The sequence below is a fragment of the Nematolebias whitei genome, chromosome 13 (assembly GCF_014905685.2).
Source record: "Nematolebias whitei isolate Nwh7 chromosome 13, NemWhi1, whole genome shotgun sequence".
Classification (NCBI taxonomy): Eukaryota; Metazoa; Chordata; class Actinopteri; order Cyprinodontiformes; family Rivulidae; genus Nematolebias; species Nematolebias whitei.
This window is the reverse complement of record NC_056510.1, coordinates 17,896,832-17,915,969: the sequence shown is the minus strand read 5'-3', so window position 1 is coordinate 17,915,969 and position 19,138 is coordinate 17,896,832. Positions and strand designations below refer to the sequence as shown.

Sequence of the window (19,138 nt, the reverse complement as noted above, 5' to 3'; positions counted from 1 at the left end):
AGATAAACCAGTTGAACGGATGGTTACAAAGTGTGGTTAAAATGTTTAAGTGCACTTTCAGAAACTCTGTGTAGCATTCATAAAAAATAAATAAATAAATGTCTTTTATACAAAAAAAGTTCTGTGTAAAACATAAAACTAAATGCTAGAAGTTGCAAATCTTATAAACTCATATTTTCACTATGGAACGTGATAAACAAGAAATGTTCAAACAAAAAAATGATACTTTAAAAAAAAAAAAAGATACGAGTTTTAAGGCAGCAATACACCTAAAAATACAAATAAAAACTGGAACAGGGCAATGTTTACCACTAACTAAAATCTGTAGACGTCTAGGAACAGAGGAGAAGAGTTGCTGGAGTGTTTTGGGGGAAAGTCGTCTCATTATTATTTGATGTAGGATTCCAGCTGTTCAACAGTTCTGGGTCTTTATTGTATTTTGTTTTTATTTACTGGATTTTATTTTTTTATTTTTTGCTGGATGTGAGCACATCTTTTCTAAAACCTGCATATACTTTTCTGCCTCAATGGTGCCTTTCCAGATGTGTAACCTGTCCCTGCATAGGCACTAATGCATCCCCATACCATTAGAGAGGCAAATTTTTGAGTGTGCTGATGCGGAGACAGGCTGCATGGTTTCCTTCCACTCTGTAAAAAGAATGTGGCGTTTGTGGTTTTCAAAAAGAATTTCCAATTTTGATTCTACTGACCAGTTTCCCACTTTAAAAACCAGTTTTGGACCAGAGGACAGCAGAAGTTTTTGAATGTTGCTTTGCTCCTCTAGATGTTTTTATTTATACTGTTTACATTTACAGACTTTTGTTACACTTGTTCAAAACGTTTTGAGATGTGGTGCTGCCTTAAAATTCTAAATTTTACAAAAACTAAACGGTACAATTATTATTAATATTATTATTTTTACATTTCATGTGTTTATTATGTTCTATTGTAAATAAAATGGTTTTTTTTATATATAAATTCTACTCATTACACTCCATTTTATTTACATTTTACACAATCTCTCAAATTTTTCAAAATTGGGGTTGTACAAAAAGATGAATGTAACAGCTGTTAATAACTAAACTTGGACATAATATCAAATGTAAATAACAGAACTGAAAAAATTGGAGCCAGCAACGCACAGCTGACAGATTCTGCTGCTTGAATATCTTAACATTAAACTTAGCCAATGTTTAAAATATGACAGTATGGCTAAAAACTCGAACCTGCAGTTTCTGTCTTCAACAATGTGAGAACAGTTTGTAAAAGTCTAAAAAGGCACAGCACTGACACAAGTACATTTAATAAATAAAACAGTAATATTTTTATGTCCTCATAGAAAGCTGAAAGAGAAAATAATGATAAACTATGTTAGGAAAAAAGTCATATTAGTAATAAACAGGATGCGGGGTAAAGCCTGTCAAAAGAAGAGACAGATAATCAGCTGTCTCTCTCTCCGTCATGCATCGTTGGGACAAGCAGAACAGGGAACCACAGACAGAACCAGCAAAGAAATGAAGGAACTGATAAGAAAAGGGCTGAATCGACATGCACATAACATGAGAAGGACACATGCTCTCCTGCCCCACCCCTCGTTTCTTCCACAGCGCCTCATCAACAGGGTTGGTCAGCCGAGACGAGCCCAGGCACCTCATTAGATCGATAGTCTTCCAGGTACAGCGGACAGCCCACAGAACTGAAGGGGACACGGTCACGGGCTGACCCAAGGCCCAAATGAAGAGATATGGACTCAGAGTTCCAGGTTACACAATCATACCCCATCACTGTCTCTTAGCCTGCTACATTACTGCGTGCTGATGCAGCCGCTTAAAACTGTTTCTTGATGGTGCGTTCAAGGGGCATCTGTAGTAAAGTAAACTTTTAGAGCTTTTAACTTGCATGAGGTATATTAATAAAATCCAAAATCCTGAATACTTACACAATGTTCATCGTGCTAGTTCTATAATAAAACTGATCCGAATCGTCACTGTGGAAAAGGGGCTTTGGCTTATCTCTTATGCCCCTTTCCATTAGTACCTTTAGTACTGGTACAGCACGGTTCTACTCGGCTCAGGACAGTACAAAAAATAGTTATGTAACAAAAGTAATTGAAAAGTTCACTTATTAGTTATTAATCCAGCTCAGTCAGGTCATCTGGACAGTTTCTTTTTTTGTGACGAGATGTTTCGCCCTCCATCCAGAAGGCTTCAGTCAGAGGAACCATCAAACAAAACGATTCTCCAACCACAACAGCTTACTCTAAAGTGGAAGAAAAACAGTTATGCTGGTGCTAAGATGGCCTCTGGGGCACGCCCTCTCCTATGGTGCCCGCCCTCTCCCTCGTTGACAGTCACATCAAGCTGGTTCAAAACACCAAAGTCCAAGCTCAATAATCCAGGTATAAAAGCCAACAATGTTCAGTCTGGCTATCTGGACGTTTTTTTTTATTTTTTATATAATTTTTTTTATGCTGAGACGTTTCGCCCTCCATCCAGAAGGCATCACCAGTGTTAACACCAACATATGGTAACTGGAGTTTCCCATTTTGGAGTACGCTTTTGGGGGAGAATCAGTTTTATTTGGTGTTTCCTCAGACTGATGAAGCCTTTTGGATGGAGGATGAAACATCTCAGCACAAAAAAGAAACCATCCAGATGACCTGACTGAACATAGTTGGATTTTATACCTGGATTATTGAACATGGACTTTGGTGTTAGTTATTAAGTTCCTATTATTGGTCAATGGTATGTTCCAGTTTTTAGTATTTTACATCGCTTTATAATGTAGCTGCTTTTGTTTCGTTTTCTTAAATATAATTTATTCTATTTACTTTTCATTTGATATACTTTTTATAGGATTGTCTATTGTTGTCTGTACCTCATCTGTTCTTTGTTAAAAACAGGTCTCTCTTGTAAATGAGTCCTCGAGGCTCAATGAGACTAACCTGTAGAAATAAAAGGTTGAAAGAATGAAAAAACAGGAAGACAAATGTTTATAACTACAAAACTAAAACTTGACTAGTACATCGAAAACAGTTTAACAAATTACACAAAATAAACTGAAAATAGGTGCTGGGCTGACTCAAAAGACCAATCAATACTGTGGCTCTACTCTTTTTAATATAAGCGCATGGTTTACAGGTAACTGAAATGGTTAAGCATAAACAAAAGAGCTTAAACTACAAAACAGATAAAACTTTTTTTTAATAGTTTGACTAAAGTTGAGTTTTGTCAAGTCTCATTTTTTTTTTCAGCAATTACTGTGGTTATTAAATGTCAAAACTGTGAGCCCACCCAGTTAGACATTATATATTTGGACAATATCTCAACTTGTTTTTTTTACACCATAAAGTTTCCAATAACTATTTTAAAGACACAAGCAGCCTCGAGGCCCACCATCAATCCAGAGTTTTAAAGGTGCACCTGTTCAACAGCAGAACAAATAACCACTACATGAAATATTTAACCCAAATAAACTTAAAATGAACTTAATTACACTTCAGAAATTAAGCTAAATTAATTTCTGTCAATTAAGAGGGCAAATAATGAAAATATTGATATATGGGAGGATAATGCAAACAGAAGACAAAATAAAATCCATGAGAAAGTAACGCCACTCTAAATTAAAGAACACAATAAGTCCAGTACACAAACACAGTTTGCTTCTGAAATCATCACATGTATGTTTACTGGGTGGAGGGACTCAATGCAGTGAAACTAATTATCTTCGTTCCCCTCTCATGTCTGCACCGACTTCAACAATAAATAAACAAACAAAAAAAAAATGGTGGAAAATACCAGATGGGACTCAAACAAACACTGAACTTAACCGAGACAACAAGCTGATCTTCAGTTTTGGGATTTTAAAACAAAAACAAGGGAAAATGCACAAGTTTCACCACGAGACAAAATGGGCCTCAGAGTCCTGGCGGAGGAAAACCCTTTGCTTCCAATCAGATAATGATCAACTGACCTCGTCGTTGGAGATGCTAAGGTTTCAGCGTTGATGTACTTTTTTTTTCTAAAACCGCTGAAGCTTGCTGAGTCACGTGCATGCAGGGCTCATTCCCACTCACTGAGATGAGGAAAATATTTGGATACAGTAAAGCTGTTAAACTAAAAAAAAAAAAACAGTTTTCTGTGGATTGGCTGCAGCGGAAGGGTGCTGCCCAAACAGGCAGGGGCTGTACAGACAAGAGTCAAGATCTCTAAGCCAAATTGTGTACATCCCCTAATAATGATAACTAATGATGCCATTTATCAAACATGGAGAGTTGAGTAAGCCCACAGGTGGCTTGTTGGTAAACATGCTCAGTGAGTGACAAGGACAGTGTTCTGAAGTTGAAGGACTGATGAGGAAGAAGACAGAAAGCCTTGTGACGACCGGTTCATGCAAAACAGACTCTAGTGACACTTCCTTCAACCCCAGAATAGGCAACTCTTCCACATAAAACACAGGAGAAAGTAGCAATGATCTGTGGTGGGCAGGTTGTTGGCTGAAGGTCTTATTGACTGGATGAGTTAGTATACTCTGGGGAAGTCAGGAGGTAGAAACAACGGGAACGGCAGAGTTAAAACGCCTCAAGCTAAGGAGGGGGTAGTAGGAGGAAGATCGCAGGGTCACCTCTTCCTAGAGACCCTCGTTCCCATGAGTGGCTACCCCTGTCCCCTACCCTCAAGCGTGATGGGGGGAATGATGCTGCTGCTGGTGCTGTGGTGGCTGTGATGCCGCCTTCCTCTATCCTCTTTAGCTGCGGGGTCCCAGGGAGGGTTGTGGAGGTGGTCGTAGCTAGGCGGACTGACGGTGAAGCTCAACTCTGCACCGGTTGAGTAGTCAAAACAATCTGGGAGTCAACAACACAGATGAGGAAATGCGTTTCTTTAGTAGCAGCAAGCTTCACTCAGCGCAGGCTCCTGGGGACAGCTGCCCTCAAAGCTACCTCAATTCTTTCATGAGCTATAAAATGTAAAAAATAGAAACTCTACGGTATCGATCGCCCATTTACGGGATCAATTAATACCATTTTGTTGCTTCATTATCCAAAACTGATTAACATTTACAATTTACTGGTGACATAAAGCACACGATAGACACAAAAAAGCAACAAAAACAACAAGGAGCAGTGAGTGGAAGCACTTCAACACAGCGGCTTATAGGACCACATGTACAAACAGGAAGTGACATGTAACACCATTTAGACGATGCTAATGGTGTGATCAGTTTATAACAAAAACAGGTTTCCTTCTCACTGCTAGAGACAAGCACCACAGAGGTCATTTTCTCACCAAATAAGTCCATCTTGCGGCCTTTCGTAAATCAGAAAAAAGCAACAAACTGTAAGCTGAATCGTGCCCGAGGGAACTTGTTTCACCACCTTCTCCACAAACCTAACCTACGACTCTAAACTGACAGTTTTAACTTTTTGAACAATTGTGTAATCCTTGATTAAATTTGATAAGCCTGGTTTACTTCACAGTGTGAAAGGCAAAGTTTTCTGCCGCTCTCAGGGCTTTCTAGTCTTACCCTCTCTCTTCCAGCGGTGGCGCCGTATGGAGGCAGTGGTGATTGCCGAGATGGATATACGGCTGATGGTGGGCGTCACCTCCACCTGAAGCACCTTGCGTCCACGCGGCTCGTCGGGAGCGCTTTCCGGCAGAGAGTTTTTCATGGCGTTCCCCAGCTGATGTAAATACACAGAGAGAACATCTAGATCAGGGATTTTCAACTAAATTGCTCAGGGGGCCACAGTTACTGACAGCCAAGAGCTCAGGGGCCGAACATCCAGCAGTTATTGTCATTAAGTTTGTTTTATGGTTTAAAATCTAGTTTTATTTTAAAAAGAACCCATTGTGTGGCCGAACTGAGCTCACCTGTGGGCCTGATTTGGCCCCCGGGCCGTCAGTTGAATAGCCCTGATCTAAAACCTTATTGTTTTCCTTTCTATATTTTTATTTTCCCATAGGCTACAGTTTTTTTTTTTGCAAACTCATTACACATATTTTTTGCAATTTTAACCATTAATGTACCAAAAACATTCAGCTCAATCAAGAATGGTGCGTTACGACCTTTATGGTTAAGTAACTTCTACAATTTTTTTCAAAATATTTAGTTATATATATATTTTATCTTTATTGAAACACATTAAGATTGTTTCAAATCCTTAAAAAATGTTTTTCTTTAATGCTATATTTAGTTTTTAACTATGGATTTGCTAATTTTAGCTTAAATCGACTGTTTCGCTAATTTTGGTTTGTAGCTACAGTTTTTACTATTTTTATCGTTCAGCTAAAGTTTTGCTAATTGGAACTTTTAGGTATGATTTTGCATATTTTATCTTTCAGCTCTTTTTTTCCTCATTTAGCCTCTTTTCAGTTTGTTTTAACTTTTACAATTCAGTTTTACTCCAACAAATTTCACACGGTATTTTGGCAAAAATATTCAAATTTTTTAGTTATTTAAATCTGGAGTTTACTAGTACCAATTTGTAGGAAAATCTTTATTAATACATATTTACTTTGTTGGCTTTTCAAACTATACGGTGGCTATACTGATGCAGACTGCAACAAGCTGCTGGTCTTACCAGGAGGGGCTGGGAGAAGAGCTCCAGCTGGGCTCTGTACACAATGTCCTCCAGAGCTTCATGCCCCATCTCCCACTCTCCATTGTAACTACAGTTGAAAACACAAACAAACCAACATTAAACATCACGCTGCAAGCTTATTTGAGTAAAGTGCAGACTCTCACAAGCTCCTTTTGATGTCTGACTCACATCCCAGAATCTATTTTTAGCTGCTTAAAGAAGCCTGTGGCTGCACAAAGTAAGGGGTGATGGTGCTGAGGTTACACACTCATGGGGTAATAATACTGTGACACTACTGCGTTACTAGAAAACAGTGCAGTGTCTTCTAGAAGGGAAAGATATCTTCAATGAAAAATCCATTAGACAAAACCATGAACTACTTTAAGAAGCTTTTTCATGTTGCCTTTTTGACCTTATGAGTAAAGTAAATGTAAGAATGTGAGAAACAAAAGCAAATTTTAAAACCAGCCTGATTCTAATTTGTTCTGCAGCTAGGTGGAACCAAAGTAAGCCAGTAGAAAAGAGGACATTATTAGTATAATAAACTAGTATTTGTAAAATAAATTAATTAATAAATTAAAAAAACATTCAGACTCTGATAAAATGCACAAACTTGTCTGCATAAACCACTGGAGTTTATATTTAGATTTGTAGTAAAATGATGACTGCCAAATCTCAAGAAATGAGAGACAAATCCACAACAAATTGAAATTAAAGAGTATCTAGTACAAAGTACATACAATACAAAATTAACGCATAGGGAAAAAGGACAAATACAAAACAGTCAAACTGAACTGTTTGATCCAGTTCTTAATCTAACAATTAAGCTCTTTTTAGACTAAAGATTAAACAAACGGCATGAATTCGCAGGTGGAAACACTCAAATGATGCCAGGACTGAAAAGACAGAACAAACATAAAAGGACAGTGATGGTTTAAGTTGCGTTTCTGCACAAATATGTTGATTTAGTTTTTTTTTTCAATTTGGCCAAAATCCAATTGCATCTCAAAGTGGAAAAATACACCACCTACCACCTACCCCATTGCATAATCTCTTAACAGCAAAGTTAAGGGACGAAAACAGAAATAAGTTGGATTCAATTTAGCAAATTCTCTGAAAATTTGGTTAAAATTTGTTGTAAACGTAACAAAACTTTCACTGTTCGAAGTTTTCTAGGGGTTATCATTAACATAAATGCAAACCTCAAATTATATGAAAATAAAAGTACGTAAAAGTATTGCAGCTTTAAACAAAACTTAAGTGTTTTAGCGTCATCAACAATTAGCTTTATAATAATCACCTATAGGTCCATGTCTGAGTTAATGTACAGATGTTTGAGACAACACATGCAACTAATTCAGACCTTTGTGTTAACAAAAGCCTACAAAAATGTTATATACAGTAAGAAAAGGGACCAGTTATATGACTTTTCTTCTCCTTGTTCCCTTTCCACTCACAAATTGAACTAAACTTTGCTGGAACTTTGCTACATTTTTTGTGTCTGTCAAAGGTCATTTGTAAAACTGGATGAGGGAAATTAGTGAATAAAATAATTGCAGCAAGTAGATAAATTCTACACTAATTTATGTAAAAATGGGCAACTATTTGTTGTGACAGAAGAACAAAAATCAAGATGTTCACAACTAATGGAGCTATGTTAAAAATATAATCAAAAAGGGTGTTTGGTTCAGGTTAAACGTACATAGCGTGATAAACAGCACTCAGCATCTGCACCATGAACTCAGGATCCAGCAGCACGCGGTTGCACGGTTCCCTCCAAAGCTTCTGCTGTTGTCGAGGGAAGCCACAAACGCACACTCTGAGAAGGGAAGTGGTGTAAGAAAGAAAACGTCAGAGATCTCCTCAAACTGCAAAATGAAGCTCAAAGATCTGATGACCTGCATCAGAAACGAACAGACTGTAGAGAGAAGAAGAAAAACGGAGTCAAAAAGTACTGAAATAAATATAAAATCTTTTTTTTTCTGTTTAAAGAATGCTTCACGGACTCGAAGAGACTTTTGTTCCGACTCGTGGCGTGTGTTATCAACACACATATTAATTAAACAAGAGCAAAGATTGTCCTGGAACAAAAATGATCAGTGACTCAGTTTTAAAAAAACATTGTGACAAACCTCAGGAGATAAAAACAACGGACCTTAAATGTAAATCACCTCTGCCTCGAGACCGTTTAAATATCTACTGGTTTTACTTTAGATGCATATAGTTTGTTTTGTGAATTCTGATTAAATGTCTTAAAATGTATGTAAATGTGTCAGATTGTCAAATTCAGTTTATTATATAAAAAAGAAATTACTACAAGGAGCTTATACACACAAAAAACAAACAATTTAAAGTAAGTCTTTTTATTTGCAGGGGTTGATGGTTCGACCACAAACTGCCCGCTGTGAGGACAAAGAGAGGCTGTACTGTGCAATGAAATCTTCAGTCACAGCGTGCCATCTGTCTAGACTGAGCTAGCTTCAGGCGCTGTCTGTTCGCTCACAGTAGGCAGGATTCATATCCTGAATGGTGTGCACGCTGCGGTGGAACAACGCTCCACTGCAGATCCTCGTTCAGTGAATCACTCATCGATCCTTCAGGGCGTCTCGGTGTTTCAAAGATTCACACTCGGATAGCTACACAGTAGTTTTGGTTTGAATTTAGCCAGCTGCATGAGCTGTTTAACTGAGCTCAAATGAAATTGTACAACTCAAACCCTCCTGCCACTAGGACTGTTGAGTACTCAGGGAAGTGTTAAGCTACAACGGGGAGGAGGTGATTAGATCCCAACTTGAAGCAAACAGGCAATTTTAAAACAGAAAAAAAAATGGCTGCTAATTGGGTGCAGAAGTAACAAAAAGACATGTTCTCACCGTGAGCTCATCCTGCAGACGGACTGATAGGAAGAGAGGGGCATGTAGACCACGGCGGAGTTGTAGCAGAGCATGAGGAAACACAACACCTCAAACCTGCAACAACAAAAGACACAGTTACAAACACAAAAATACAGATTAATCAGAATCTAATAACTTGAGTCAAGGAACAGTGCTTAGTAGCTTGAGCAATCCTTCAAACCTGCAAGCTGTTAAATAGCACGCTAAGCAAATAGCTTTATTACTGGTAAGTAGATTTGCTCATCGTCAGCTGGTGTACATGATGCATGACTTAATAAAACAAAATACTCCTTTAAGCTCTGGGGACACACCATCCAAGAGGTGCAGAAACAGGAGAACAGCAGAATGTGTAAAACTGAAGTTCAATGTCTCTGTTTATTTATTGGGACGATATTTTACCACTCATAAAAGATTGAAAGAGCAGAGCGTTGTCTGACAGAGTGCACGTTGCCTGCTGCCTCTCACAACCGAGTGTTAAACGAAGATCATCTTATGACGAGAAGGGATGGAGCTACAGCTGTTCGGATCAAAACTTGCACATGACATTATCTGCAATCTCAAGCAAGATCTTGTAAGATTTGTTGCAACTCCCAGCTACTACCACTTTCAATTTAAGCGCCATATCTGTAAAATTGGCTAAGTTATAGCTTTGATGTGGCTGCAACCTTGAAATTCCATAAAATACTTATATGTATTTGTAGATGTATATCCAAAGATTACTTTCTAAAAGTTTCATTAAAATTCATTAAGTGGTTCATTTCACTAACAGACGTTTACTTCAACAGTGAATGGCAAAGCTTTAAAAACAGATATTGTGCTAATGCTAGCTATCAGCTAACACTTGGAGTATAAGTTGGGGATGATCCCCAGTTACTAACACACCAAATTTTAGCTGAATATTTGTAAAATTATCTGAGTTATAGTAATTTGTACGTGTTTTTTAAGCTCATTTAGCTACGGCGGCTACCTTGAATGGGGTTGAATCTAAAGGTTAATCAGTTGTGGATGTAGATCAACTGACTAGTTTTAGTTGAAGTGAAAATATAGAAATGTAACTGGAGTTCTCAGACATTGCGACTAAAGAAGATGCCTAATAAAGCAGCTACATGTCGGCTTCTCTGCTGCAGACTTTGTCATGTCTTTCTTGTCGCTCTAATCTCTGCAGCCACAGAGAGTTTTTGAGAGTGGATGAAATTGAATCAAAGCAATCAACTTTTTAATAGTTGGATTATATTGTTTGGAAATACTGTGCATATTTTATTTCTTCACATGCATTATGAAGAGCCTGTGGATGCATTTTGATGAAAGCAAATTGAAACGGACCTGCTGTGTGAGGCCATAAACGATGCGCTGCGTTCTCATTCGAACCATTTACCTCCTCTCTCAGGAGCTTTGGATCCTCTTCTCATAAGAACCACTCACATCAAATAAGCTTTGATGTCGAGCGATGCTGAGATATTGCCAATATATTTATCAAGTTTGTTGTGAATTGGCGCCACACTGCTTTGGATATCCACAGTATTATTTGTGATCTCACATGATCAGGTCAGATAACCCAGATTTTTGTTTTTGCTGCGTATATGTCACTGCAAACAAGCACACATGCATCTTTGTTCATTTGAGTCCAACAGAAACCCTATTTTGGGCAGGATTACTGGCACGCTTTATTACTAGGGCTGAGATTATTATTCACCCACAGCAGCAGTGTGAATGGAAGAGCCAAAAAAGCTCTCAGACTGACCGAGTCCTCGCCACAGGAGGCTGATTAAGCACAGAGGGTTACAATCTGATCATCTTAAAAAGGGCTTTTTTATTAAAAACATATTTGATGAAGGATGAAACAAAGCATACATATCAATGAGAATAATGATTCCCATGTCCAAAGTTGGGATCAATTTTGATGCCAAGTAAATTTGGAAAGCAAAAAATAGTCCAGCAGAACTCAAATAATTTAAAAAAAGACCATGAAGTGTGGATATGGGTGCGGTATGGATTCATTTTTGATACTAAAATATCAAGATAAAACTGTAGAATAACAACTTTTACGGATGTTTAAAAAGATGTTTTATTTTGTAAAAAATAAAATCAAAGAAGCAATAATCCAAATTGAACAACAAAACGTTCTGACTGAGCCCATTAAACTAAAGATTCATAAAATGGTTTGAATTAATAACATTTCTCCAAAGTAAAAAAAAAAAAAAATCAATGTGTTTGAATTTCTTAAAATATAGGGTTTAAATATAATATTTATTGTAATATATAATCCTGTCCAAGTTTAGACACAGTCTATTTTTATACTTTAACCTCCTAAGACCTGAACTCTTGCATATGTGGATGCCAGGTCCTAGGAGGTTAAAGAGCTGATTGACTGGAAATAGGAAATACATTAATAAAATAAAATAAATAAAATTAAAATAAAAAAACTCCTGAGAAGATCAAGAAGAAACCATTGGTTGGTCCTAGTTAGATGGGTGTTCAAAGAAAATGGGAAAGTAAAAAAAAAGAGATTTTCCAACATTTTGGATCATTTTTCTCATTCTATTGATCAAAAATATGTTTGGTAAAAATTGGGTTATTTATTTCTCAGAGTGAGAAGGAATTTTAGCATATAAGAGGAAAGCTATAAATAAATAACATGACAAGATGCATCTAAAACAAACTACAAATGTATAAAATAATATTAAAGACAAAATCAGTCCAAGACATGGCTGGAATTCATTCTGCAAAACTTATTAATCAACTAGAATATGAGAAATATGGAACCTCACTGAAAATAACTGAAATAATTATGCAGTCCAGTCCAAACAATCTAATCTGTTATAAAAGGTAAGATGTGGATCAACAAAATACTAATTGAGAAGTATTATTACACTATTTAACCAACTTTGAGCTACGAAGTGCCTAAAAAACATTTATGATATGGAAAAATATAGCAAAAAATAATTATCCACGTGTAATGACTGTTTTTTTTTTTAAGAGGTCAGAGTTCTGAAATGAATCTCGGTTAAAAAAAACTGTTTTACTGGTAGTGGTACCTGTTCTGTGCTGTGAAGGTTTCTCTCTGAGGGTGGAGGCCGCTGTAAACCACTCGGATCAGGTCATGTTGGCAGAGAGCTCCTTCTGTCAGAGCCATGGAGCCCAGGCTAGAAGGCTACACACACACACACACACACAAACTTTAATACAGGTAAATGTTTTATCAAATTAAATATTCACATCAAAATTCTTACAAACAACCTAACAAAGTTAAGTCAGGTCCTCTGGACAGATAAAAAAAACAAAACGGTTGAAATGTTTCATCTTTTATCCAGAAGACTTTGTTAGTCTGAGGAGCTGCACTAAACTCGGTCTTATAAATAGCACCTAGCCTAGTGGATCAACCAGACGGTCGCTCTTACCCTCTCTCCCTCCTGCTTTTTTGCTCTCTTGTCCTGCCAACCTCAGAGCCTCTCTTTACACGTCTTCTGAATCGAAAAATATTATGGATTTGGGCAGCTGGTCCTTCAACGCAATTGATATTTTTTTCCCCCACCAGACAACAGAGTGCTGGAGAGCCCTCATGCCCTGAATGGACCCATGCAGCTGGGTATGTCATGGATTCCTGGGGGGAATGGAAGATGATGTGCCTATCTGTGCTGTCCGTGGAGAACGTAGAAGATGTGTACATTATTGGATTTATGATAACAGGGTTTCTGCTTTTTGGAATCAGTGGATATCTAGGATATCGACAAATTAGGAAGACGTCAGCAGCAGTTACGGCCACGGTAAAGCTGCCAGCCTTACGTGAAGGATTAATTTGTGCCTCGAGCTCTTAAACTCATATGCTCAACTGCAAGCTGGATGCGATTTCTGAGAATCGTAGGTCATTTGCGGCTCATGGAACTCGCCAACATGAAGGTTTTAATCTTGGAGAATGTTAATGGAGCATGGACCGGGCGTAATGTCCACAAATCTGGCTGTTTGGATTCGCCATTGAGTGTACCAGCAGAACTTGAAGGCAGACAGAAAACAGAGTCAGGCAGCCCAAGCAATTGTTGTTTATCTGGATTTGGCCTCCCTGCTGGCGTTGAACAGGCCAACTTATCTCAAATTGCTCCTGTAGGATACGTAAACTAGAAGCTTCTGCCTACCTCCCCCCTCCCGAGGACATCTGTGGCCTTACCAGAACCATGATGCAGATAGACAATGTACCATCTTATCAGAACTTTGGGACTTTCTGGACTGTCTATGGATAACTCACCGCTTTTGTTGACCTCTATGCATAAATGTATTATGCTGTCATCGTATGTTGAAGCTTTATGTTGCGAGGTCTTTTTTTATTTATACTGTTTTTCCACCAGGACATAGTGCGAGACATGATTTTATTTTTTTTATTTTTTTTTGGCTTCCTCCATCCTCGTGTTCTCTTTTTCTCATCTGCCTGTATGTTGTATGCCTCTCTTGTAAACAAGTCTGTGAGGTTCAATGGGAACTAACCTGTATAAATAAAGGTCTAATAATAATAGCTGTTCACATGATAAAGGAGGACCATCAGCCTAACGACCGATTGTTAATGCCCTGATGGCCGCTTGCTATTCACAGATGAACCCTTACGTCTTACAAACAACCCTTTCTCTATGTTGCTTCTATGAGATTATAACTGGGCTGAATACTCTAGAAGTTGCTTCAAGTTTCTACTGAGCCGACATATTAGCATAATCATCATTACAAACTGACTGCACAAATATTTGACCAAAATTCATCTTCTATAATTATCCTGGTGCCTTCTTCAAACTCCTTTGTGCAGCCTCACAGTTCTCATGTTTCTACTTTTGTCTTTAAAGCAACTGGTTCTTTATTTAAATGTATTCCAGTTTTACTGGTCACAAGTACACACTGCTCTGTAATGTGTCGATCCAGAGGCAAAACTCAGCTTGATGAAAATAGAGCAGTCAGATATTTTTCTTTCAGGAGTGCAATAGAACAAGGAGAAAGAAATTAAAATGTGTACAAATTAGGGCGTGGCACAAGCCACTTTGGACTGGTGGTATTCAGAGCAGAGGTGAACTTGAGTTCCTTCTGTAATACTGTACAAAGGCAAGAGACGCAAAAAAAATCTGTATGATAGTTCTGGTAATACTGAAGTTGTTGAGAAAAGGTCTTATACTGGGTCAAATAAGAAAACCTCCATGTTTTCTCCATTCAATTAATATGGAGGGTATTTACTGCAACAAGTCGCCTTTGGTGACGCACACAAACACAAATAGGCATACTTGATGAAAATATTCACTGGGTGACAAAAAAGGACAGAAACCCTGGCCGTTAGCCCAGAGCGATTTCGGGTCAACATGTTCTTTTAAACACTGTGGTGATGAATTACAGCAGGTCAGTTGAGCAAGCGAGAATAAAACCAGCACGACAGAAGCTGTGACTCACAAAGAGCCAAAAGGACTGAAAGTGGGATCAATGAAAATCTAAGTGCCCTCATTTTAATTTGAAAAGAACTCAATGAATGCATTTGTATTTTTGTTTGTTCCCAATTTTTTTTTTTTTAAAGAGCATAAATTAAGAGGTGTTGCACTGAAATAGGAGAGCTAACACACAAGGGAGGCCTCGAGGTGAGAGTAGAGACCCTGAGGAGGAGCCATCTTGCAAAATCAACGCCCACAATAAGTCTAAGATATAAGGACAGAAAAAGATGAAAAATAAAAAGAAGAGTGGAAAAGAAACAGTGGAATTCACAGAAAAAAGTCTGTTTTGCAAGAAGCGGGAGTCTTGCCTCATGATATATTGATGGTTTTGACAGGGAGGGGATTGTGAAGGAAAGAAGTTTGCTGTTGCCATCTTTGTCGACGATTTCCTGCAAAAATCAAAAAAGATTGATGAAGAAACAGAAAGCTAGAAACAGTAACATGGCATTAAATAACAGACTAGTTAACATTTTGTTTTGTATTTAACGCAGGAACACGTCTAAGAGCTGGGTACAAACAGGTATGACTTCCAGCAACACCAGCTTATGATACTGAACAGGCTGCTGCTGGATGTCAGTGACTGACAAATTACATCACTGCTGTCCACTCAACTCCACTGTCACACCGTGACAGGTATTGCAAAATTTCACACATCCCTGAATGATGCCATTGCTAAAATTAATGACTAATTATTTTCACTAGTCACAATCACAGGGGGAAAACAAGTTTTTTAACATAAATATATTGCTAAAGTTTTATTTAATAGAAACTTTAATCTGCAAAATCATTCCATGCTCTGCCACGTGCACCTTTTAAGTACATAATAACATTGAGGCTTTAATGCCTCGCCCACTTCTGGTCATGTCGACATCAGCTTTTATTTATCTATCCACAACTTTGGTTCTGGAATAAGTATTAAACAAGTAGTATTACTTTAACAGTGCCTCCACGAGTCTTTCAGTGGACTGAAGGTTCTGCCCTTCGCTCGCTAACAGTACATCTCTGAATATCTGACAGAACTGCTGAGAGCAGAGCTGTTTATCAGGACTCATAGGGGAGAATTTGGTGTGCGCTGTGTGTGTGTGAGACGAGTGATATAGACACAGAGGGATAAATTATTCATGAGTATACCCTTAGCTGTGTCGGCTGACATGGGAGCTCCTTCTTTTGGTATCTCTTGCTCTTTGCACATTCCTCAAAGGCATTTCCTGATGATGCAAACTACCTACGGCCGATCCATTAACTGGTGATTTTCCACCAGTAGGTCACCTTGGAAGGGTAATGACATAAAACCTCTATAATTTCTCTTTTCTGATAGGTCAAAAAGGTAACTGATGATTTACATCGTTATTGTTTTGTTACGTTTACACAAAACACACTATCTGGCATGTACCTGCTACATTATACCACCTCAGTCAGTGGCAAAAATAAAAGTTTATCTCATGAAAAATATCAGTATGTTTGGATTCCAGACCACTACTGGCAGAAGTGGGATGTTCAAAACTGAGGAGAAAACTAAGCTGTTTTTTGGTCAACAACAGCAATCAAATTGTTAGTGATACCCAGTCAAAGGTTTAACTCCAACAACGAGATACTGAGTTAACCGTGTCTCATTAATGACCACATGTGATGTAATTTTTCTTAATGCAAGTAATGTGCTTCAACCTGCAGGGACACTTAATGTGGACAGAGCACACAGTCCGTCTCTCCTAACATTTTATGCACAATTGTATCCACTGACCAGGTTCAAACTGTACTTATAGCCATACACGGTAAATACAAAGGTTTCAGGAAAAACATAAATGGCATCACTCGTCTAGGCAATTGCAAAGCATTCCCCGTCTCACATGCAAAATTGCAAACGGTGCACATTTCTGACAACAGACAGATGATCTCATTACAGATATCCTGCCTATAATGTGCAAATGGATTCATTCAAAGACAAAAGAAAAAGAGAACATTCACTTTCCTTTCTGCAGAAACTATCACTTCCTTCTCAAACTTATCCCAACGACAAGAGGTCGGATTGAATCTTTTCCAAAACTGCTGATGCTGGCAGCTGGTTTTGTGTTTGATTATGTAGCAGTGATTGTATCCTGGCAACTTCCCTTCCTCATAGTTGTTGAGAAATGCAACTTTTATGTGCAAATTTCTGTGTTATGAATGCTATCCTGTTGGTTTTCTGTCTCAAAAAATAAATATGAGCTGGAATAAGTCTGATATCTTGTGGTAGTTTCTAAATGTTATACCCATGAAAAAAGCTGCATTTGTTAAAACAGCACTGTTTATGTAAATCCTAAATCCAGAAATGAAAACAAACGACGGCTACAAAAGATCCGTGTTAAGCTAAAATCCTCAGGGCTTCACATCTGAAAACATCCTCTTTGTGGAACTTTAATACATTTTAGAGTTGGTCTTCTACGCCATTCAGGACTGACACCCACCAAGTTGTAGATGCCCAAGAGGAGGGCCTCGATGCAGCCGTTGCTTTGACGGTCCCTGCTGGCAGTGAGGCGAAGGTAAACCCACACCAGTTCAGGCAGGAACTGCAGGGTGAAACGTCGCAGAGGGTCTTCCGAGCTCCGGTAAAGCTCGAACAGTTGGTGACACACAGGCTCCAGTAGCTGGAAAGCAGAAGGGAATGCATGCAAAGTGAAAAAATGTTAAGACCTTAGTCACACAGTTTGTAGTAAAACCTTTAAATCAGTACTGAAATAGATGCATCACAGCAGGGGATGCAATGGTGAACAAATGCTGCAGGGTTTTACACAAAAATCCATAGAGCTATGACACATAAATATCCATTCCTTACATTTCTACATGCATTGTTTAATTCATACATATTGTTCTTAAAGCCTCTATTTGAAGACTGACATTTAAAACTTTATTTAAAAGTTTTAATTTTAATTTTAAAAAGTTGGACATTTAAAAGTTTAAAACATTTTAAACTTTCTTCTTTCTGCTGCCTTTCATTTTAAATCTTTTGTATCTTTTTATATTGTTATGGAATTGTTTTGTACTTTTTTTAAATGAATAAAGTTTATACCATATACCAAAAAACCATAAACAAACTGGCAAACTCAAAACCCGAAATGATAATCTTTTTTTTTAATTAATTTTTTTAAATGATAATCTTGATATACACACATTAGGTAGATCTTCATTTTAATATGTAAAAAAAATGCAATAAGAAATAAAATATCAAGTAACCGTTTTATCTTAAGAAGAAAAAAAAGAAACAAACAAGAAAAAAAAAACAAGGCTGCAGGGGGATAGGAAATCAGAGAAGTGTCTTTAGTAGCCCTTTTGAAACAGAAATACACTGAGCAGGTTATTTAATAGCTTCTATATTAAAACATAAAGGTGATCCTGACCTCAGTGCTATAAGATGGACGGATAAGAAGGAATCTTTTGTTGCCAGTCAATAGTAGTTTTGGGAAGTGAGGGATTTTCTACAATGAGAGCACGGACAGATGTATTCCCAAGGGAACCTGCAGAGCCGTTGTATTTACACTATTCAGGTCAATGAGTGTCCACGCAGCACTACTGTGCGAGTGTGCCCGTGTGTGTGTTGTCCTGTGGCTGACTGGAGAAAGGAGCAGCAACTCATTAATAAACTTATGTGGTGTCCTATTGCATCAGCAAAAAGCTCTTTGCAATTCCAGCATCCCTCTCTATCGCGCAAACATACAGAGCCGATGCTCGATCAGGCGTTTCATCATTAATAGGATTGTGCAGCTACACTGACGGCACTAATGGAATTTAGATCCCTGGATGCTTGACTCTTCAATTTGACCGTGAAATAGAAGGAAAAAGATGGCACCACACGACGACTGCATCATTAGAAAAATGACCAGCCTCATTGGGCACATGGATTTAGGAAAACAAACAAAACAAAGTGTCATGTTATTTAAAGAACAAATGAATACTAAATCTGATGCAACAGGAGGACACATTTGGGTTTTAGCATGTGACTGAGGCTATGTCTTGTCTGGTGTGAGCAGCAGATGTTCTAGTTTGTTGTTTATTGCTCAATATGTGTGTGTACCTGCATATATGTGTGTGTGAGTACAGTACACTGAGAACACTGTGTACCATCTCACAGGTGATGTGGCTGCCACTGCCACAGAGCCCTTTCATCATACTATGACACAGACCACCACATTCTTAATTGCATGCGTGTGTCCTGCAGTCACAGTTGTGTGTCAGCCTCT

The 19,138-nt window shown here is 38.1% G+C and overlaps 1 protein-coding gene across 1 annotated transcript in view; it reads right to left on the bottom strand.

The window, feature by feature from the left end:
* Positions 1-19,138, bottom strand: part of LOC119419089 (protein FAM126B) — a 28,283-nt gene that overhangs the window by 921 nt on the left and 8,224 nt on the right. The window contains exons 4-10 of the mRNA XM_037686387.1: positions 17,369-17,548; positions 15,233-15,313; positions 12,510-12,625; positions 9,454-9,549; positions 8,283-8,399; positions 6,581-6,668; positions 5,524-5,680 (exon numbers count right to left, since the gene is read on the bottom strand). Of these exons, the coding sequence (XP_037542315.1) occupies positions 5,524-5,680; positions 6,581-6,668; positions 8,283-8,399; positions 9,454-9,549; positions 12,510-12,625; positions 15,233-15,313; positions 17,369-17,548 (835 nt within the window). The remainder of the gene's footprint in view (positions 1-5,523; positions 5,681-6,580; positions 6,669-8,282; positions 8,400-9,453; positions 9,550-12,509; positions 12,626-15,232; positions 15,314-17,368; positions 17,549-19,138) is intronic.